Genomic DNA, 18,488 nt, shown 5'->3' with positions numbered 1-18,488 from the left:
GATGGGTGAGCAGATACATGGACGGGAAGATGGATGGATGGAATGATGGAGGGAATCATGGATATAATAGCTATAGAATGACAAGTGGACTGATGGGATGATGAGTGATGGGTGAGAAGATACATGGACGAGAAGATGGATGGATGGAATGATGGAGGGAATCATGGATATAATAGATACAGAATGACAAGTGGACTGATGGGACGATGAGTGATGGGTGAGAAGATACATGGACGAGAAGATGTATGGATGGAATGATGGAGGGAATCATGGATAGAATAGCTATAGAATGACAAGTGGACTGATGGGATGATGAGTGATGGGTAGGAAGATACATGGACGAGGAGATGGATGGATTGAATGATGGAGGGAATCATGGATATAATAGATACAGAATGACAAGTGGACTGATGGGACGATGAGTGATGGGTAGGAAGATACATGGACGAGAAGATGGATGGATGGAATGATGGAGGGAATCATGGATATAATAGATAGAGAATGACAAGTGGACTGATGGGACGATGAGTGATGGGTGAGAAGATACATGGACGAGAAGATGGATGGATGGAATGATGGAGGGAATCATGGATATAATAGATATAGAATGACAAGTGGACTGATGGGACGATGAGTGATGGGTGAGAAGGTACATGGACGAGAAGATGGATGGATGGAATGATGGAGGGAATCATGGATATAATAGATAGAGAATGACAAGTGGACTGATGGGACGATGAGTGATGGGTGAGAAGATACATGGACGAGAAGATGGATGGATGGAATGATGGAGGGAATCATGGATATAATAGATATAGAATGACAAGTGGACTGATGGGACGATGAGTGATGGGTGAGATACATGGTTGCGAAGATGGTTGGATGGAATGATGGACATATATATATAAATCTTAGAGTTGGAAGGGACCCCCAAAGGCCATCCAGTCCAACTCCCTTCGGTCATGAAGGAAGACACAATGAGAGCTCTCCCAACGGATGGCCATCCAGGGAACCCTTCATCTAGTCCAAATAATAATAATCCTAGACCAACTTTTTGCCTAGTCCAAATGCTAATGAGGATTATTATTAGCCAATCCCTAAAGGTGTGGTAAATTAGTTAAATTAGCCTCCCCGCATAAAGCGGTCCCTAAATTTCCTACTTGACAGATGCAACTGTCTTTCGGGCTGCTTAGGTCAACAACAAGCTAGGCTATTAAATGGTCGGGAGCTTAATCCGACCTGGGCTTCGATCTCATGACCTCTTGGTCAGTAGTGATTTATTGCAGCCTGGCCCGAACAACAACAACAACAACATCAACAACAACAGAACAATCCCTTGACTTGTCCAAATGATGATGATGATGATGATTATTAGCCAATCCCTTGCTTAGGAAGGATTAGAGAATCGTGGAGTCTTAAAAGACATCTAGTCCTAATAATAATAATACTAACAACAACAACAGATCAACCCCTTGCCTAGTCCAAATTGTTGTTGTTGTTGTTGTTGTTGTTATTATTATTGTCTAATCCTTTGCCTAGGAAGGAATGGAGAATGTGGAGTCTTGAGAAGAGAACCCCAAAGGGCATCTAGTCCAGTCTCTGTTTGCCATGGATACCTTGGGCAGGCCACACTCTCTCGGCCTCAAAGCAAAGCCAAAGTCAACCCACAACAAAGCCGAGGCTCACACAGGGACGGCTTACATGGTGGTGGTCTTGCCGGCCCCGTTGTGTCCCAGGAAGGAGGTGATCTGTCCCTCGTAAAAGTCCAGGCTGAGCCCATTGACGGCAATTTTGCTGCTGCTGTGGTAGATCTTCACCAGGTTGCGGATAGAGACGCCGACTTTGAACTGCGTCGGCGGGTCCTCCACGATCGCTGCGGGAAACGGCATACGTTTGAGCAGTATTTCCCAGCCACCAATGGGAACCCAAAGAGGAGGAAAAAACAGGGAGACGGTGTGAGGATGGCTAAGGATTGCACGAGTCGGTAAAATTCCATTGTTAATCAGCCTACTGCGCATGCTTGTAAAATGCTATAATCGGCAATTTCTTACTCAGCATGAGCTGACATGGTTAACACTATTTTACAAATCCAATTCTTCTCGACGGGCAGATTTCCCCCAAAACAGCTATTTTTTTACAAAGGTTCAGAAAATCCAGGAAAACCAAAAAGCAAAGCTTACCTTTGGTTGAGTTGAAAACACTTGTCGGAATCGGATGCGGGGAACCGTTGGTAGAGGATTCTCCAAACCAGTAACTCTTCAGGATGGGGAAATTCCACGGTTTCGGGATGCCGTATTGGCCTAGATGAAATTATTTTTTATTTCATTATTAATATTATTTATTTTATTATTATTATTTTTATTATTTTTATTTTTATTAAATTTTATTATTATTTCATTATTATTATTTATTTTTATTATTTTTATTTTTATTTATTTATATTATATTATTATTATTTCATTATTATTATTATTTATTTTATTTCTATTATTTTTATTATTTTTATTTTTATTATATTATTATTATTTCATTATTATTATTTTATTTTTATTATTTTTATTTATATTACATTATTATTATTTCATTATGATTATTATTTTTTATTATTTTTATTATTTTTATTATTTTTATTATATTATTGTTTCATTATTATTATTTATTTTATTTTTATTATTTTTATTATATTATTATTATTTCATTATTATTATTATTTATTTTATTTTTATTATTTTTATTTTTATTATTATTTATATTATTATTATTTTATTTTTATTATTATTTTATTTTATTTTTTATTATTATTAATTTTGGCCTGGCTGTGGCGCAGCTGGTTAGTAGCCCGCTGCAATAAATCACTACTGACTGAGACGTCATGGAATCGAAGCCTAGGTCGGACTGAGCTCCCGAACGTTAATAGCCTAGCTCGCTGTTGACCTAAGCAACTTGAAAAAGTTGCATCTGTCAAGTAGGAAAATTAGGTACAGCTTTATGCAGGAAGACTATTTGAATGAATGTACGACACCATAAAAACTTCCAGTGTGCCAAAGAATGAGGAAGTACTCCATCAAGGGCTCGGGGATCCTTCTCGTTCTTTACCTGGGAACACGCCTTCGATGTACCAAGTCGCCACTCCGTATAACAGGGCGTCCAGGAGGAGCAAACCACCCGACGTGGCGAAGGTGTAGCGGTCGCCTTCCACGGGGCTCGCGTTCAAGTTCTGCCATTGGATGCCGACGCCTTGCTCTTCGTAGAGGGAGAAATACTCGCATCCGAAGCCGAACGCAACCGGGGACAAGAAACTCTGGCAAGGGAGAAAAAGCTCTTCCACTAAGTCCGGATGAATAAACGTTTTCCATGTTGTTATGACAGAACCAATTAGGAAATGATATTTACAACCCGGGAACGAAACATTGGGATCCTCACCGCGAAGAGCCTCAAGGGGAAGGTGATGCGGTCCCGCCACGCGACGCACAAGACGTAAGGGAGGTAGAAGGAGAAGTAGACGATGCCGCCGCACGCCGAGGCCAGGTTGGCGCGGGAAAAGAAGGTGCTGATGAGGAAACACTGGGAGATGGTGGCCACGGCGAAAGCGGCCAAGAAAAGGAAGACCACGGCCGGGTCGCTGTAGGGCAAGATGTCTCCGACCTGGAAGAACGAGAAGGAGAAGAAGAAAACACTGGATCGATTTTTGAGAAATAACTCAAAAAGTAGAAAAGTTAACTCTAAAAGACTGGTTAAAAGAACTACAAAAGGTACCCTGTTTCCCTGAAAATAAGACATCCCCGGAAAATAAGACCTAGTAGAGGTTTTGCTGAATTTCTAAATATAAGACCTCCCCTGAAAGTAAGACCTAGCAAGGTTTTTGTTTGCCAATCAGAACACCAGAGCATGCAGAATTGGTAAATGTACATACCAGTTGTACATGGAAATAATGGTAGTAACAAGAAATTCTTAATAGGATTTGCAGTTTGTCCGGTTATGTTGGTTTGTGATGACAACTACTGTACAGTATATAATAAATGTTCTTTTTTTTTTTGGTTCAACAATAAATGTGAATTCTTCTTCATGGAAAAATAAGACATCCCCTGAAAATAAGACCTAGCATATCTTTGGGAGCAAAAATTAATATAAGACACTGTCTTATTTTCAGGGAAACACGGTACATTATCCCGGCGGAGGCCACAAGCATTACAATACAATTTAAAATATACAAATATTATAAAAGTATTAAACATCATTAGTATTAAAAACAATAGGCCCAACAGGTGGAATCACTTGGTAAAGTGGTAAAGTAGCTGGAAGCTGCATTAGCGAGCTGCTGGAAGCAACGTCAGTGAAACGGTTACAGCCTGAATCTCTGCTTTCCGTCTGGAAAGATAAAGCGGGATGTAAATAAATATAATAATTATTTGTTCATTCAGTTGCTTCCGACTCTTCGTGACCTCATGGACCAGCCCACACCAGAGCTCCCTGTCTTAATACTATTAATAATAATAATAATAATAATAATAATAATAATAATAATACAAAATCCAGCATATCTTGTTTGCTGTGTCATACTATGTCGTAGTGTCAATAATAATAATAATAATAGTAATAATTTGGACAGAAAAACAAGAAAACTCATGACCATTCATCATTCACTGCACCCTCGCAGTGATGTTGACCGGCTGTATCTGCCTAGAAGATCAGGGGGGCAGAGGACTCGTACAAGTAAAACAAGCTGTCAAAGAAGAAGAAGATGCCCTGGCAGAAGATGTCAAGCAAAGTGAAGAATCTGCTTTGATTGAAGTAAAAAATCAGAAACTCCTCAAAGCACAGCAGACAAAAAACCAGTACAAGAAAACCGCACTACAAACTAGAGCAGAATCAGTACAAGAAAACTGCACTACAAACTAGAGCTGACAGCTGGCACAATAAAACATTGCATGGAAAGTTCCTTGACAAAATTGAAGGAAAAGCTGACAAGGAGAAGACCTGGCTCTGGCTCACGATTGGGACCCTGAAGAAGGAGACAGAAGGCCTGATCCTTGCAGCCCAGGAGCAAGACATCAGGACAAAGGCAATTAAGCCAAGATCGAAACATCAGCTGATGACCCAAAATGCAGACTGTGCAAGGAAACCGACGAAACCATTGATCATATCCTCAGCTGCTGTAGGAAAATCGCACAGACAGACTACAAACAGAGGCACAACTACGTGGCCCAAATGATTCATTGGAACTTCTGCCTCAAGTACCACCTCCCAGCAGCAAAGAACTGGTGGGATCACAAACCTGCAAAAGTATTGGAAAATGAGCACGCAAAGATACTGTGGGACTTCCAAATCCAGACTGACAAAGTTCTGGAACACAACACACCAGACATCACAGTTGTGGAAAAGAAAAAGGTTTGGATCGTTGATGTCGCCATCCCAGGTGACAGTCGCATTGACGAAAAACAACAGGAAAAACTCAGCCGCTATCAGGACCTCAAGATTGAACTTCAAAGACTCGGGCAGAAACCAGTACAGGTGGTCCCGGTGGTGATGGGCACATTGGGTGTCATGCCAAAAGATCTCAGCCGGCATTTGGAAACAATAGACATTGACAAAATTACGATCTGCCAACTGCAAAAGGCCACCCTGCTGGGATCTGCACGCATCATCCGAAAATACATCACACAGTCCTAAACACTTGGGAAGTGTTCGACTTGTGATTTTGTGAAACGAAATCCAGCATATCGATCTTGTTTGCTGTGTCATAATAAAGTAATAATTAAATGTTTTTCTGTTGCCCCTAAACCACTTTGCCCCCTCTAGATGATTTCTTTGGCATTTGTTAAGATTGATTAACTTACTAACACTAATACCAACACTCCTACCCTTCCAGTTTCCCTAGCATGCCCTTCGGAAATGATTGATAAAAAAGAAAGAGCAGCGTTCGAAGATCGACAAGGAACTCACCTTGAGGATGAGGACGAGCAGCGCGGAACTGATGAGGAACGGGATGAAGCTGCTGAGGAACCAGCTCAGCCACAGGATGCCGTTGCTGAGGCCCATGATCTTCATGGTCTCCTTCAGCCGGGCCTCCTTCTCGTGGACCACACCTTTGACGATCATGGCCACCGAGTAGATCCAGGCCAGCGTCATGAAGAGGGGCAAGGAGCGGTTCAAGACCCGCAGGAAGCTGGAGGAGGACAACGGGAGAGGCCGACCATCAACAGGATCAGAGTACGGAGGTTCAATGGTCAATGATCCATGACGTTTGGGTGAGTCAATAAGGACGAAATGATCCCCAAGATCAAGGGAAGTCATCATCCCATTGTATTCTATTTTGGTCACAACTCGTCTCGAATAATCCAGCAGAGGCTGGATGGCCATCTTCCAAGAGGGGTCTCTCCCAACTCTACGATTCTATGTCAGAAGCAAAGACGTAAAGAGTAGACATGTCCAAAAAAATCGTTTTGAATCGTGTATCGGAATTATTTCGGATTGTTCTCGCTTTTTGATATGCATTCCGAGACATTGTCTCACAGCGCAACCAGCAATGTAATTCGTAGACATGTCCAAAAAATCATTTTGAATCGTATATCGGAATTATTTCGGATTGTTCTCGCTTTTTGATACGCATTAGACATGTCCAAAAAATCGTTTTGAATCGTATATCAGAATTATTTTGGATTGTTCTCGCTTTTTGATACGCATTCCGAGACATTGTCTCACAGCGCAACCAGCAATGTAATTCGTAGACATGTCCAAAAAAAATCGTTTTGAATCGTATATCGGAATTATTTCGGATTGTTCTCGCTTTTTGATACGCATTCCGAGACATTGTCTCACAGCACAACCAGCAATGTAATTCGAAGCATTGTTGGCTCATTCTCTAATTGTCTCTTAATGTTTCGTTAATTTTTTCCCCCCATAACATTTTTAAAAAATATATTTTTAAAAATATATATTTTTAAAAAATGTTTCTGCAACCTACCTTGAATGGGAGCTTAGTGCAGCCTAACATGGCTGCCGCTCCCCGGCCAATCAGAAGCTTCCACGATGGACGCAAAGGTGGGGGCTAACGTCCTCTGCGTCCACATGGAAGATTGCCATACAAGCCCGGTGCGTAGCGATTGCGCATGCGCGTCCCCCGTTTTAGAAACATTTGGAATCATTACGAATTTTCGGAAATATCCGAAATTTTTGGGTGAAAAAAATCGGAAATACTTTCTATATCGAATCGCCAGCGCCCCCTACTTTAGAAACGAGAATTGAAACATTTTTTTCATCGATCGGACATGCCTAGTAAAGAGCTCCCTTTAGCAAATACTCACATATCGTCGACGTAGCAGGGATAAGGCATTTGCTGGACGTAGACCCCCATACGGCGTTGTGGCGACAAGGGACCGGCAAGGACCCGCGATATGGCTTGCTCCACCAGATCCTGAATGTAAACAAAGCCGCCCCAGACGTAACGCAAGTCGTTGAAGGGGTCGGCGGCGGGTCCCGGATCCCAAAACCTGATTACAAACGAACGACGATACAGTCAACGCTTTTAATCAAGGTGGCCCCAAGACCCGATTCGAGCTCGACACAATAACCAACCTGTCCTTGATCTTGTTGGTCCGGGTGACGTCGTCGATGTCCATCCGGATTTTGAAGCGGACATGGCGGGGAAGGTCGGAGTCCAATTTGCTCCGGTTGTCCGGCGGCAGGAAGACGACTCCGGCCCAGAAGCGGCGATCGTCCAGCAACTGCAAGGCACGTTCAACGAGCTGATCCTCCGAAGCGGCCGCCTCAATCTTGTCCAACGAGACACACTAGGGAAAAATGAGGTGCTCAAGAACATCCTTGATACAACGTTGTAAGTAAATGAAAAACGCTTTACTTCAGCAAAACATAAAAGAACAGCACACGCAGTTGTATAATACAGAAGAAAGCAAAGAAGTCTTACTGCAGACACAGTCCTCAAGTCTCGGATAAAAGTCCCAAATAAAGCAGTAGTCTCACTTCAGATGAAGAAACAACAATAAATCCTTAGGAGTAATTTCCCAAACGCAGACTCAAAGCAGGCACAAAGGGAGCAAAGGCTTAAGCGTCAAATTTGTTACCAGCGAAAGCTGACTACTCCTGCTTCTGATTTATAGCTCTGAGTTCCCCCACACAGCTTTCAGAATCTCTAACGAAACAGAGTTGCGCAGCGGAAGTGTGCTGGGCCCATAACCACTGTCGATTGATCTCCCACACTTCGACAGGAGCTGCTAGGGCGGTTCCCAATTACTTTGACGTTTCTGGCAGCTATTCTAGCTAAACGGCGTCTCTGCTCTGTTTCCTTTCGCCTTTCCTGAAATGTGGGCACTTGCAAGACCTCCTCCTCTGATTCCTGTTGGACCGGGCTGTGGCGCAGCTGGCTAGTAACCAGCTGCAATAAATCACTACTGACCAAGAAGTCATGAGTTCGAAGCCCGGGTCGGGTTAAGCCCCCGACCATTAAATAGCCCGGCTTGCTGTTGACCTATGCAGCCCCAAAAGACAGTTGCATCTGTCAAGTAGGGAAATTTAGGTACGCTTTATGCGGGAGGCTAATTTAACTAATTTACAGCACCATAAAACTGCCAGCAAAACATGAGGAAAGGAATGAGGAAGTACAGCCACTAGTGGATGGTGAAGCAACAGCTCCCCCTGTGGCCGGAATCGTGAAGCTGGAAAAATGTTAAAATGCCTCTGTGTCTGTCTATACTGTATGTTGTTTGTCCGTTGGCATTGAATGTTTGCCATATATGTGTTCATTGTAATCCGCCCTGAGTCCCCTTCGGGGTGAGAATAAGGGCGGAATATAAATACTGTAAATAAATAATAAATAAATAATTATGGTTGTATGGGTATGAAATGTCAATCAAGCGTTTCTGCTGTTTTGCAAGAGTGTGTGTTTTCAGCCATGAAACAGTTAACAGCAGGCTGGTTTGACTGACAGCCTGTTGTGACTGCTATGACCTATCAGGCTTTGGAGGTTGGGAACTTCCTTCGGACTGAGGAATGTGCTTCTTATCTCAGAGTGTGTTGAGCTGTGCTTGCCGAGCGAAGAGGCTATAGAAGAATGCCAGCTCAGAGCGATGGCTTTTGCTATGCTTTGTAAATATGTATTATAGATATTGAAATAAATGTTTGAACTTCAGATGTGTTTGAGTCTGACATTGAACAGAAGAATTGGTGAGATGGACGATTCACCAATTCATCAGAGTGCTGCCGTCAAAGGAACAAATGGAGCAGGCCACAATTTTGGAACAATTTTGGAACAATTTTGGAACAATTTCGGAACGCACCTCAGTGAACTGCGACAACGTCCTAATGCCGCTGTCCACGGCGGCGTAGGCTTTGTGCCAAGTGTATCCCGGACTTTCGGCGTCGGGAGACAAGAACTCCTTAATGGTTGTCAAGTTCCACGATGTCCCTTGAAGCTGTTGTTCCAACAACTGGACGACACCGGGAGTGTCCAGCAAACTCTGCGGAAGATAAACAGAATTAGATGCAGAATTTTTTCATCTTCGCTCTTTCGCGCTTCCGATCCCGAACTTCCGATCCCAATCCCGAAATTGGGATTTATTTTATTTATTTATTACAGTATTTGTATCCCGCCCTTCTCGCCCAATAGGGGACTCAGGGCGGCTTACAATAAAAAGCACATATATAAAAACAATACAGTACATTTCAAATCAATTAAAATTAAATTACGTTAGGCATTCATAAAAATTCGCATATAAATACAGTAGAGTCTCACTAATCCTCTGGATAATCCAAGCCATTTTTGTAGTCAATGTTTTCAATATATCGTGATAATTTGGTGCTGAATTCGTAAATACAATAAGTACAACATAACATTACTGTGTATTGAACTACTTTTTCTGTCAAATTTGTTGTATAACATGAAGTTTTGGTGCTTAATTTCTAAAATCATAACCTAATTTGATATTTAATAGGCTTTTCCATAATCTCTCCTTATTATCCAAGATATTCGCTTATCCAAGCTTCTGCAGGCCTGTTTAGCTTGGATAAGTGAGACTCTACTGTATACAATCGGCGTGGTTTGAGTCTAAAAAACTCGTGGGGATGCCACCAACGACAAACCTGGATCGCGCCCAATTCGAGGCTCGCGTTCATGAAGGTGTAAACGCGAGGTCCCAACTCATCCCAAGCTCCCTTTACGTCGCGCAAAACGGCGAGGTTCTGAAAGGTCCGGTTCACCTACAACCGAAGACGACGACAAAAAATAAACACAGATTTCCTTCTGCTTAAAAAACAAGGGAGTTAAGGATGGATGGGAGTTTTTCAAAAGTGAAATACTCAAGGCGCAAATGCAAACAGTGCCAACAAAGAAGAAAAATAAGACAAGTGCAAAGAAGCCAGAATGGATGTCCAAAGAACTTCTAACTGAGCTAAAGCTCAAAAGTGACATGCACAAGAAGTGGAAAAGGGGAGAAATCACCAAAGAAGAATTCAAACGTATAGCCAACTCCTGTAGGGAAAAGGTTCGCAAGGCTAAAGCGCAAAATGAGCTCAGGCTTGCCAGGGACATAAAAAACAACAAAAAAGGCTTTTTTGCTTACGTTGGTAGAAAAAGGAAGAAAAAGGAGGCGATAGGGCCACTGCAAGGAGTAGATGGGGTGATGGTGACAGGGGATAGGGAAAAGGCAGAACTGCTTAATGCCTTCTTTGCCTCGGTCTTCTCACAAAAAGAAAGCCATCTTCAACCTCAGCAACATGGAATGGACGAAGGATTGGGGGAAATCCAACCCCAAATAGGGAAACAAGTTGTCCAGGAACACCTGGGCTCTCTAAACGAATTCAAGTCCCCAGGGCCAGATCAGCTACACCCAAGAGTACTGAAGGAACTAGCGGAAGTTATTTCAGAACCACTGGCAATGATCTTCGAGAGTTCTTGGAGAACGGGAGAAGTCCCAGCAGATTGGAGGAGGGCGAATGTGGTCCCTATCTTCAAGAAGGGAAAAAAGAACGACCCAAACAATTACCAATGTCCGGTCAGCCTCACATCAATACCAGGCAAGATTCTGGAAAAGATCATTAAGGAAGTGGTCTGCAAACACTTAGAAACAAATGCGGTCATGGCTAATAGTCAACACGGATTTACCAAAAACAAGTCATGCCAGACTCATCGGATCTCTTTTTTCAATAGAGTTACGAGTTGGGTCGATACAGGGAATGCCGTGGATGTAGCGTGTCTGGATTTCAGTAAGGCCTTCGACAAAGTCCCCCACGACCTTCTGGCAAGGAAACTAGTCAAATGTGGGCTAGACAAAACTACGGTGAGGTGGATCTGGAATTGGCTAAGCGAACGAACCCAAAGGGTGATTCTCACCAATGCGTCGTCTTCATCATGGAAAGAAGTGACAAGTGGAGTGCCACAAGCAGGGCTCCGTCCTGGGCCCGGTTCTGTTCAGGATCTTGATTAACGACTTAGACGAAGGGTTAGAAGGCACGATCATCACGTTTGCAGACGACACCAAACTGGGAGGGAGAGCTAACACTCCAGAAGACAGGAGCAGAATTCAAAACGATCTTGACAGACTAGAGAGATGATGGGCCGAAACTCACAAAATGAAGTTCAACAGGGACAAATGCAAGATATTCCACAATGGAAATCAAAGAGACAGAATGGGGGACGAGGCCTGGCTTGAGAGCAGTGTGTGCGAAAAAGACCTTGGAGTCCTCGTGGGGAGGAAGATGAACATGAGCCAAGAATGTGATGCGGCAGCTAAAAAAGCCAATGGGATTCTGGCCTCATCAAGAGGGGAATAGCGTCTAGATCCAGGGAAGTCCTGCTCCCCCTTATTCTATTCTGCCTTGGTCAGACCACGTTACCTGGAATCACACTGTGTCCAATTCTGGGCACCGCAGATGAAGGGAGATGTTGACAAGCTGGAAAGCGTCCAGAGGAGGGCAACTAAAATGATTAAGGGTCTGGAGAACAAGCCCTATGAGGAGCGGCTTAAAGAGCTGGGCATGTTTAGCCTGCAGAAGAGAAGGCTGAGAGGAGACATGAGAGCCATGGACAAATACGTGAAGGGAAGTCCTAGGGAGGAGGGAGGGAGCTTGTTTTCTGCTGCCCTGCAGACTAGGACACAAGGGAACAAGGGCTTCAAACTACAGGAAAGGAAGGAGATTCCACCTGAACCTCAGGAAGAACTTCCTCACGGTGAGAAGGGCTGTTCACCAGTGGAACTCTCTCCCCGGGGCCGTGGTGGAGGCTCCTTCCTTGGAGGCTTTTAAGCAGAGGCTGGATGGCCATCTGTCGGGGGTGCTTTGAAGGCGATTTCCTGCTTCTTAGCGGGGGGTTGGACTAGATGGCCCATGTGGTCTCTTCCAACTCTACTATTCTATGATTCTATGATTCTATGCTTGAATCAGGAACACAATAAGATTTTTAGAAAAACAATTTAAGAATCGGAAACCGACATTTTGGCTCCGTTGTCTTTGATAACCACAGTCCTCCTCGGCAAACTATAACTCCCAGGAATCTATACCGTTGAGTCATGAAAGTGGTCTCAAACTGCATTTATTCGATAGTTGACTCCGAATTTATAGATCATTTCCCAAAAAAGTAATTCCGTACCTCCGCCATCACTTTTCTCGTCGACGGCGTCGACGGGGCGTACAAGATTTTGCCAACAAACAGCGGCTTGATTCCTCGCCACAAGATCCTCGTGAGCGGACTGGATTCGAGACTCTGGACCAGATCTTGGCAGAAGGAACCTGGAAATAGAGACAGATCGCCAGATCGAAACATTGGAGCCTTCAAACTGGCAGCAATTGGATAAAAACAATTATTCCTCTCCCTCTAATTAGGACTTTATTGTTCTTTTCTTTTTGTTGTATCAACCTAGAGGCGTGGATGATGGGTTGTGTTGTCAAATTTCGAGGTTGGGGGGCCTGTAGTTTTGTTGTTTTGTGGGTCGCCGTGATGCCATGACTCTTTTATATATATAGATGTTCATTTTTTTGCTCAACAATAAATGTGAATTCTTCTTCATGGAAAAATAAGACACCCCCTGAAAATAAGACCTAGAGCAAAAATTAATATAAGACACTGTCTTATTTTCAGGGAAACACGGTAGGAATGCATTGGATGAAATACAGTTCTAATGGACATGTGTTCACTGAAGGGTTAAGAAAGTGGAGACGCAATCCTTGCCATCTTTAATCCATCACCACCTGTGTATACTGATAGCAGTCGTGTAAAAAGTTGTATGTAGAACGTGCCTACCTAACAGGGGTGCTGTATGTGTTACACTTTCTAACCCGGGAAATCGTCACTCACTGCTGGAGTTGCCCAAGGGGATGGACGTCCTCGCGGAGCCGTTGCGAGCGAGGAAACTCCGGACGTCGTTGTCCTCGTACCAGTTTAACGACGGGATCTTGAGCCCCCCTCGGTCGGGATCCCCGCAGAAAATCCGCGACACGGAGGCGAACGCCGAGGCGGGCGACGGGCCGGAGAAGGCGCGGAGATTGTCGCGGAAGTCGGCGAAGCTGGAAAACGAGGAGACCTGGAAGGAGAAAACGCGGCGTGTCGCGTCTGAAAGTCGCCCGATTTGGAGTCACATTTACACTATCGTATATACTCGAGTAGAAGCCGACCCGAATATAACCCGAGGCACCTAATTTTATCACAAGAAAACTGGGAAAACGTTGACTCCAGTATAAGCCGAGGGTGGGAAATTTCAACCAATAAAATTACATTAATCGAGGCATCGGTGGGTTGAATGTTTTTGAGTAATTCTGGCTAGAAAGCAGGGTGCTCAAGGTCAGAGGAATGCGTTCATGTTTTGCCCGAATGGGTAAATATTTACCCAAGGTGGACCTCCGCTGGGGTGCAACAGTTTTCCCAACTCAAGTTATGTACCTCCTTGGCTAACGGTTCGATCCCTCGGAGGAAAAGACGGAAGGCGTCCACGGCATTCGCAATGTCGACCGATCCGGAGCCGAGACGATCCTGTTTGTAGGAGGAAAACACCACAGAAGTCAGGGATAAAAGACTAAAATTTGAAGGGATTGTCGAAGGTTTTCATGAGTGGAACCACTGGGTCGCTGTGCATTTTTGGAGCAAGTACAGTGTATCAGGAGAACCCCAGACATCAGGCAATCACGTGCCAGTTTACACCTCCCAAAGAGAGGATGCCTCCAGGCAACAGAGGCCAGGCTACTTCTATGCAGATACCCTCGATGATTGCAAAATTCATGGCTACTCAATGCTATTCAAGCTTGCTCACTGCAACATTCATACTTGCTTCAAACAGACAAGTTTTTCTCCCATATATACACACACTACACTTGCCTCAATGCCAACAGAACTTCAGAAGACGCCAGCCACAGATGCAGGTGAAACATCAGGTGAGAATGCTCTTGGAACATAGCCAAACAGACAAGAGTTTTCCCCCCACAGATTATATATATATACACACACACACCAATGCCAACAGAACTTCAGAAGACGCCAGCCACAGATGCAGGTGAAACGTCAGGTGAGAATGCTCTTGGAACATAGCCAAACAGACAAGAGTTTTTTCTCCCACAAATATATATATACATATACACACTCCACTTGCCTCAATGCCAACAGAACTTCAGAAGACACCAGCCACACATGCAGGTGAAACGTCAGATGAGAATGCTCTTGGAACATAGCCATACAGCCCGAATTTTTTTCTCCCACAAATATATATATACATATACACACTCCACTTGCCTCAATGCCAACAGAACTTCAGAAGACACCAGCCACACATGCAGGCGAAACGTCAGACAGGAATGCCATACAGCCCGAAAAACTCACAGCAACACTTCAAGAAATGCTGGGATTAGCGGCCCCGTCTCCACCTACCGCCAGGACTTTCACCCAATCCGCCTCCAAGAAGAAACGGCGCTCCAAGGCTTCCAAGGTGGCCTCCGGCAAAGCGCAGAGACCCTGTTGCACCCGCTCCGCCGCCCCGGCATTCGGAGCCGCCAGAAATTCCGAGAGGAGCGACGCGTTGCAGACGATCCGCTTCAACGGCATGCCAGCGAGGGAGAACTGAGAGACATAATAATAATAATAATAATAATAATAATAATAATAATAATAATAATAAACAAAAAACCAGTACAAGAAAACCGCACTACAAACTAGAGCTGACAGCTGGCACAACAAAACACTGCATGGAAAGTTCCTTGACAAAATTGAAGGAAAAGCTGAGAAGGAGAAGACCTGGCTCTGGCTCACGAATGGGACCCTGAAGAAGGAGACAGAAGGCCTGATCCTTGCAGCCCAGGAGCAAGACATCAGCACAAAGGCAATTAATAATAATAATAATAATAATAATAATAATAATAATAATTGTCCTAGAAACTTGGGAAGTGTTCGACTTGTGATTTTGTGATACGAAATCCAGCATATCTATCTTGTTTGCTGTGTCATAATAATAATAATAATAATAATAATAATAATAATAATTGTCCTAGAAACTTGGGAAGTGTTTGACTTGTGATTTTGTGATACGAAATCCAGTATGTCTATCTTGTTTGCTGTATCATAATAATAATAATAATAATAATAATAATAGTCCTAGAAACTTGGGAAGTGTTCGACTTGTGATTTTGGGATACGAAATCCAGCATATCTATCTTGTTTGCTGTGTCATAATAATAATAATATAATAGTAATAATTGTGCCAGCTCTCAGTTCTAGTTTGTAGTGCAGTTTTCTTGTACTGATTCTTTGCTGTGATTTGAGGAGTTTCACACAGTCCTAGACACTTGGGAAGTGTTCGACTTGTGATTTTGTGATACGAAATCCAACATATCTATCTTGTTTGCTGTGTCATAATAATAATAATATAATAGTAATAATTGTTGTGCCAGCTGTCAGCTCTAGTTTGTAGTGCAGTTTTCTTGTACTGATTCTTTGCTGTGCTTTGAGGAGTTTCACACAGTCCTAGACGCTTGGGAAGTGTTTGACTTGGGATTTTGGGATTAGAAATCCAGCATGTCTATCTTGTTTGCTGTGTCATAATAATAATAATAATAATAATAATAATAATAATAATAATAATAATTCGATCCGTCTGACTCACCACTCGTAAGTTGAGTCGAGATGCGAGGAGTTCGTCCACCAAGTCGGGCGGGAAAGAGGCGTTCGTTCGGAGGAACTGGGAGAAGCTCTCGTTCTCTTTCAGAAGGGCCTTGAGCTGTAGGGCTGGGAAGGAAGGAGAGAAGCCCAGGAGATTGGACGTATTTTGGTGCAGTTGGGGGAAGGACAGATCAAGGATGATGGGCCTTGCAGTACCTTCACTCCCTTCCTGAGACCACTGCAACTCCCACCAATGACTGATCAAGACCAAACTTGGCACATAGAGCCCCCATTAGCCACTCTACACCTTGGTGTGGTTTGGAGGAGGGTGGACCAAGGACGATGGGACTTCCAATACCTTCACTTGCTTCCTCAGAGCACTGCGACTTCCACAAACAATAAATCAGGGCCAAACTTGGCACGCAGAGCCCCCGTCACCAACTCTACATCCTGGTGGGGTTTGGAGGAGTTTGGACCATGGATGATGGGACTTGCAATACCTTTATTTACTTCCTCAGAGCACTGCAACTACCACGAATGACTGATCAAGACCAAACTTGGCACATGAGCCACTCTACACCTTGGTGTGGTTTTGGAGGAGTTTGGACCATGGATGATGGGACTTGCAATACCTTTATTTACTTCCTCAGAGCACTGCAACTACCACGAATGACTGATCAAGACCAAACTTGGCACATGAGCCACTCTACACCTTGGTGTGGTTTTGGAGGAGTTTGGACCATGGATGATGGGACTTGCAATACCTTTATTTACTTCCTCAGAGCACTGCAACTACCACGAATGACTGATCAAGACCAAACTTGGCACATGAGCCACTCTACACCTTGGTGTGGTTTTGGAGGAGTTTGGACCATGGATGATGGGACTTGCAATACCTTTATTTACTTCCTCAGAGCACTGCAACTACCACGAATGACTGATCAAGACCAAACTTGGCACATGAGCCACTCTACACCTTGGTGTGGTTTTGGAGGAGTTTGGACCATGGATGATGGGACTTGCAATACCTTTATTTACTTCCTCAGACCACTGCAACTACCACGAATGACTGATCAAGACCAAACTTGGCACATAGAGCCCCCATGAGCCACTCTACACCTTGGTGTGGTTTGGAGGAGGGTGGACCAAGGACGATGGGACTTCCAATACCTTCACTTGCTTCCTCAGAGCACTGCGACTTCCACAAACAATAAATCAGGACCAAACTTGGCACGCAGAGCCCCCGTCACCAACTCTACATCCTGGTGTGGTTTGGAGGAGTTTGGACCATGGATGATGGGACTTGCAGTGTCTTGACTCCCTTCCTGAGACCACTAGGACCCTCACCAATGTCTGATAAACACCAAACTTGGCACACAGAGCCCCCATGGCCCACTACACATCCTGGTGTGGTTTGGAAGAATTTGGACCACGAATGATGGGACTTGCAGTACCTTCATTCACTTCTCGAGACCATTACAACCCCCACCAATGCTTACTCAAGACCCTGTCACTGTTTGGAGGGGGATAGCCCATGGACAATGGGACTTGCATGTGGGAGTTGCAGTTCACCCACACCCACTGAACCCAGCTGTAAACAATGTCTTTCTCAAATGACCCGGGCACCGCCGGGTCCCCAAGCTAGTAAAACAATAAATATAATAGTTACTCGGTGCCGAACGTCCTTCGTTGCCCATCTGGCCCAAGGCGGATAGGAGCCTGGAGAGACTCGTCTGTATTGTTGGGTCATTGAGTCGGTGGAGTATCTTTTGAGTGTCGACGAAGAGGCGGGAGAGGCTAAAATGGAAAAAATTCAGACAGATTTCCTCAAACCCGGAAACTACTCCAGCCTAAGTAGTTCGCGGAAGGAATCCCAATGTAAAAACTGAAAATTTATACGTCTGTTTGTTCTGCAAAGGGTCCTACGTGGCATGATGGATCTGGACCAAACATGTACAGATAAACTCGTCAGGGTCCAACTTAAAATACCGGCGGGGTGTCAACTCAAAAATCCATCCTATTTGGGAACTAGGGCCCTGAAAACAAATAAATGGACAGTATAGAGATAGAAAGGATTAGCTACTGACCTGTAGATTATGTATGTATATATGCAGTGATAAATGCAATCACAAGAGGGCAGAATAGAGATAGAAATAGTTACCTATTAGACTCTAGATGTGTATGAATGCAATGCTCAGATGTAGCCACAAGAGGATAATATAGGGATAGAAAGGATTAGCTATTGGACTCGAGATATATATGTATGTATGCAGTGCTCAGATGTAACCACAAGAGGGCAGTGTATAGATAGAAAGGATTAGCTATTGGGTTCTAGGAATGTATGTATGCAATGCTCAGTTACAACCACAAGAGGATAATATAGAGATAGAAAGGATTAGCT

At 43.9% G+C, this 18,488-nt stretch overlaps 1 protein-coding gene across 3 annotated transcripts in view; it reads right to left on the bottom strand.

Annotated features, from left to right (window-relative positions):
• abca7 (ATP binding cassette subfamily A member 7) overlaps positions 1 to 18,488 on the bottom strand; it is a 61,867-nt gene that overhangs the window by 33,137 nt on the left and 10,242 nt on the right. For all 3 annotated transcript variants that reach the window (XM_062960331.1, XM_062960329.1, XM_062960330.1), the window contains 15 exons: positions 17,757 to 17,884; positions 16,092 to 16,213; positions 14,864 to 15,052; positions 13,886 to 13,975; positions 13,304 to 13,529; positions 12,599 to 12,738; positions 10,096 to 10,212; positions 9,294 to 9,473; positions 7,576 to 7,790; positions 7,305 to 7,490; positions 5,944 to 6,166; positions 3,424 to 3,645; positions 3,097 to 3,301; positions 2,181 to 2,300; positions 1,702 to 1,873 (listed from right to left, as the gene is read on the bottom strand). In XM_062960331.1, the coding sequence (XP_062816401.1) occupies positions 1,702 to 1,873; positions 2,181 to 2,300; positions 3,097 to 3,301; positions 3,424 to 3,645; positions 5,944 to 6,166; positions 7,305 to 7,490; positions 7,576 to 7,790; positions 9,294 to 9,473; positions 10,096 to 10,212; positions 12,599 to 12,738; positions 13,304 to 13,529; positions 13,886 to 13,975; positions 14,864 to 15,052; positions 16,092 to 16,213; positions 17,757 to 17,884 (2,535 nt within the window). The remainder of the gene's footprint in view (positions 1 to 1,701; positions 1,874 to 2,180; positions 2,301 to 3,096; positions 3,302 to 3,423; positions 3,646 to 5,943; positions 6,167 to 7,304; positions 7,491 to 7,575; positions 7,791 to 9,293; positions 9,474 to 10,095; positions 10,213 to 12,598; positions 12,739 to 13,303; positions 13,530 to 13,885; positions 13,976 to 14,863; positions 15,053 to 16,091; positions 16,214 to 17,756; positions 17,885 to 18,488) is intronic.

This window comes from Anolis carolinensis, unplaced genomic scaffold, assembly GCF_035594765.1.
Source record: "Anolis carolinensis isolate JA03-04 unplaced genomic scaffold, rAnoCar3.1.pri scaffold_7, whole genome shotgun sequence".
Taxonomy (NCBI): domain Eukaryota; kingdom Metazoa; phylum Chordata; class Lepidosauria; order Squamata; family Dactyloidae; genus Anolis; species Anolis carolinensis.
The sequence above is the reverse complement of the archived record's forward strand: the minus strand, read 5'-3'. Positions and strand labels throughout refer to the sequence as shown.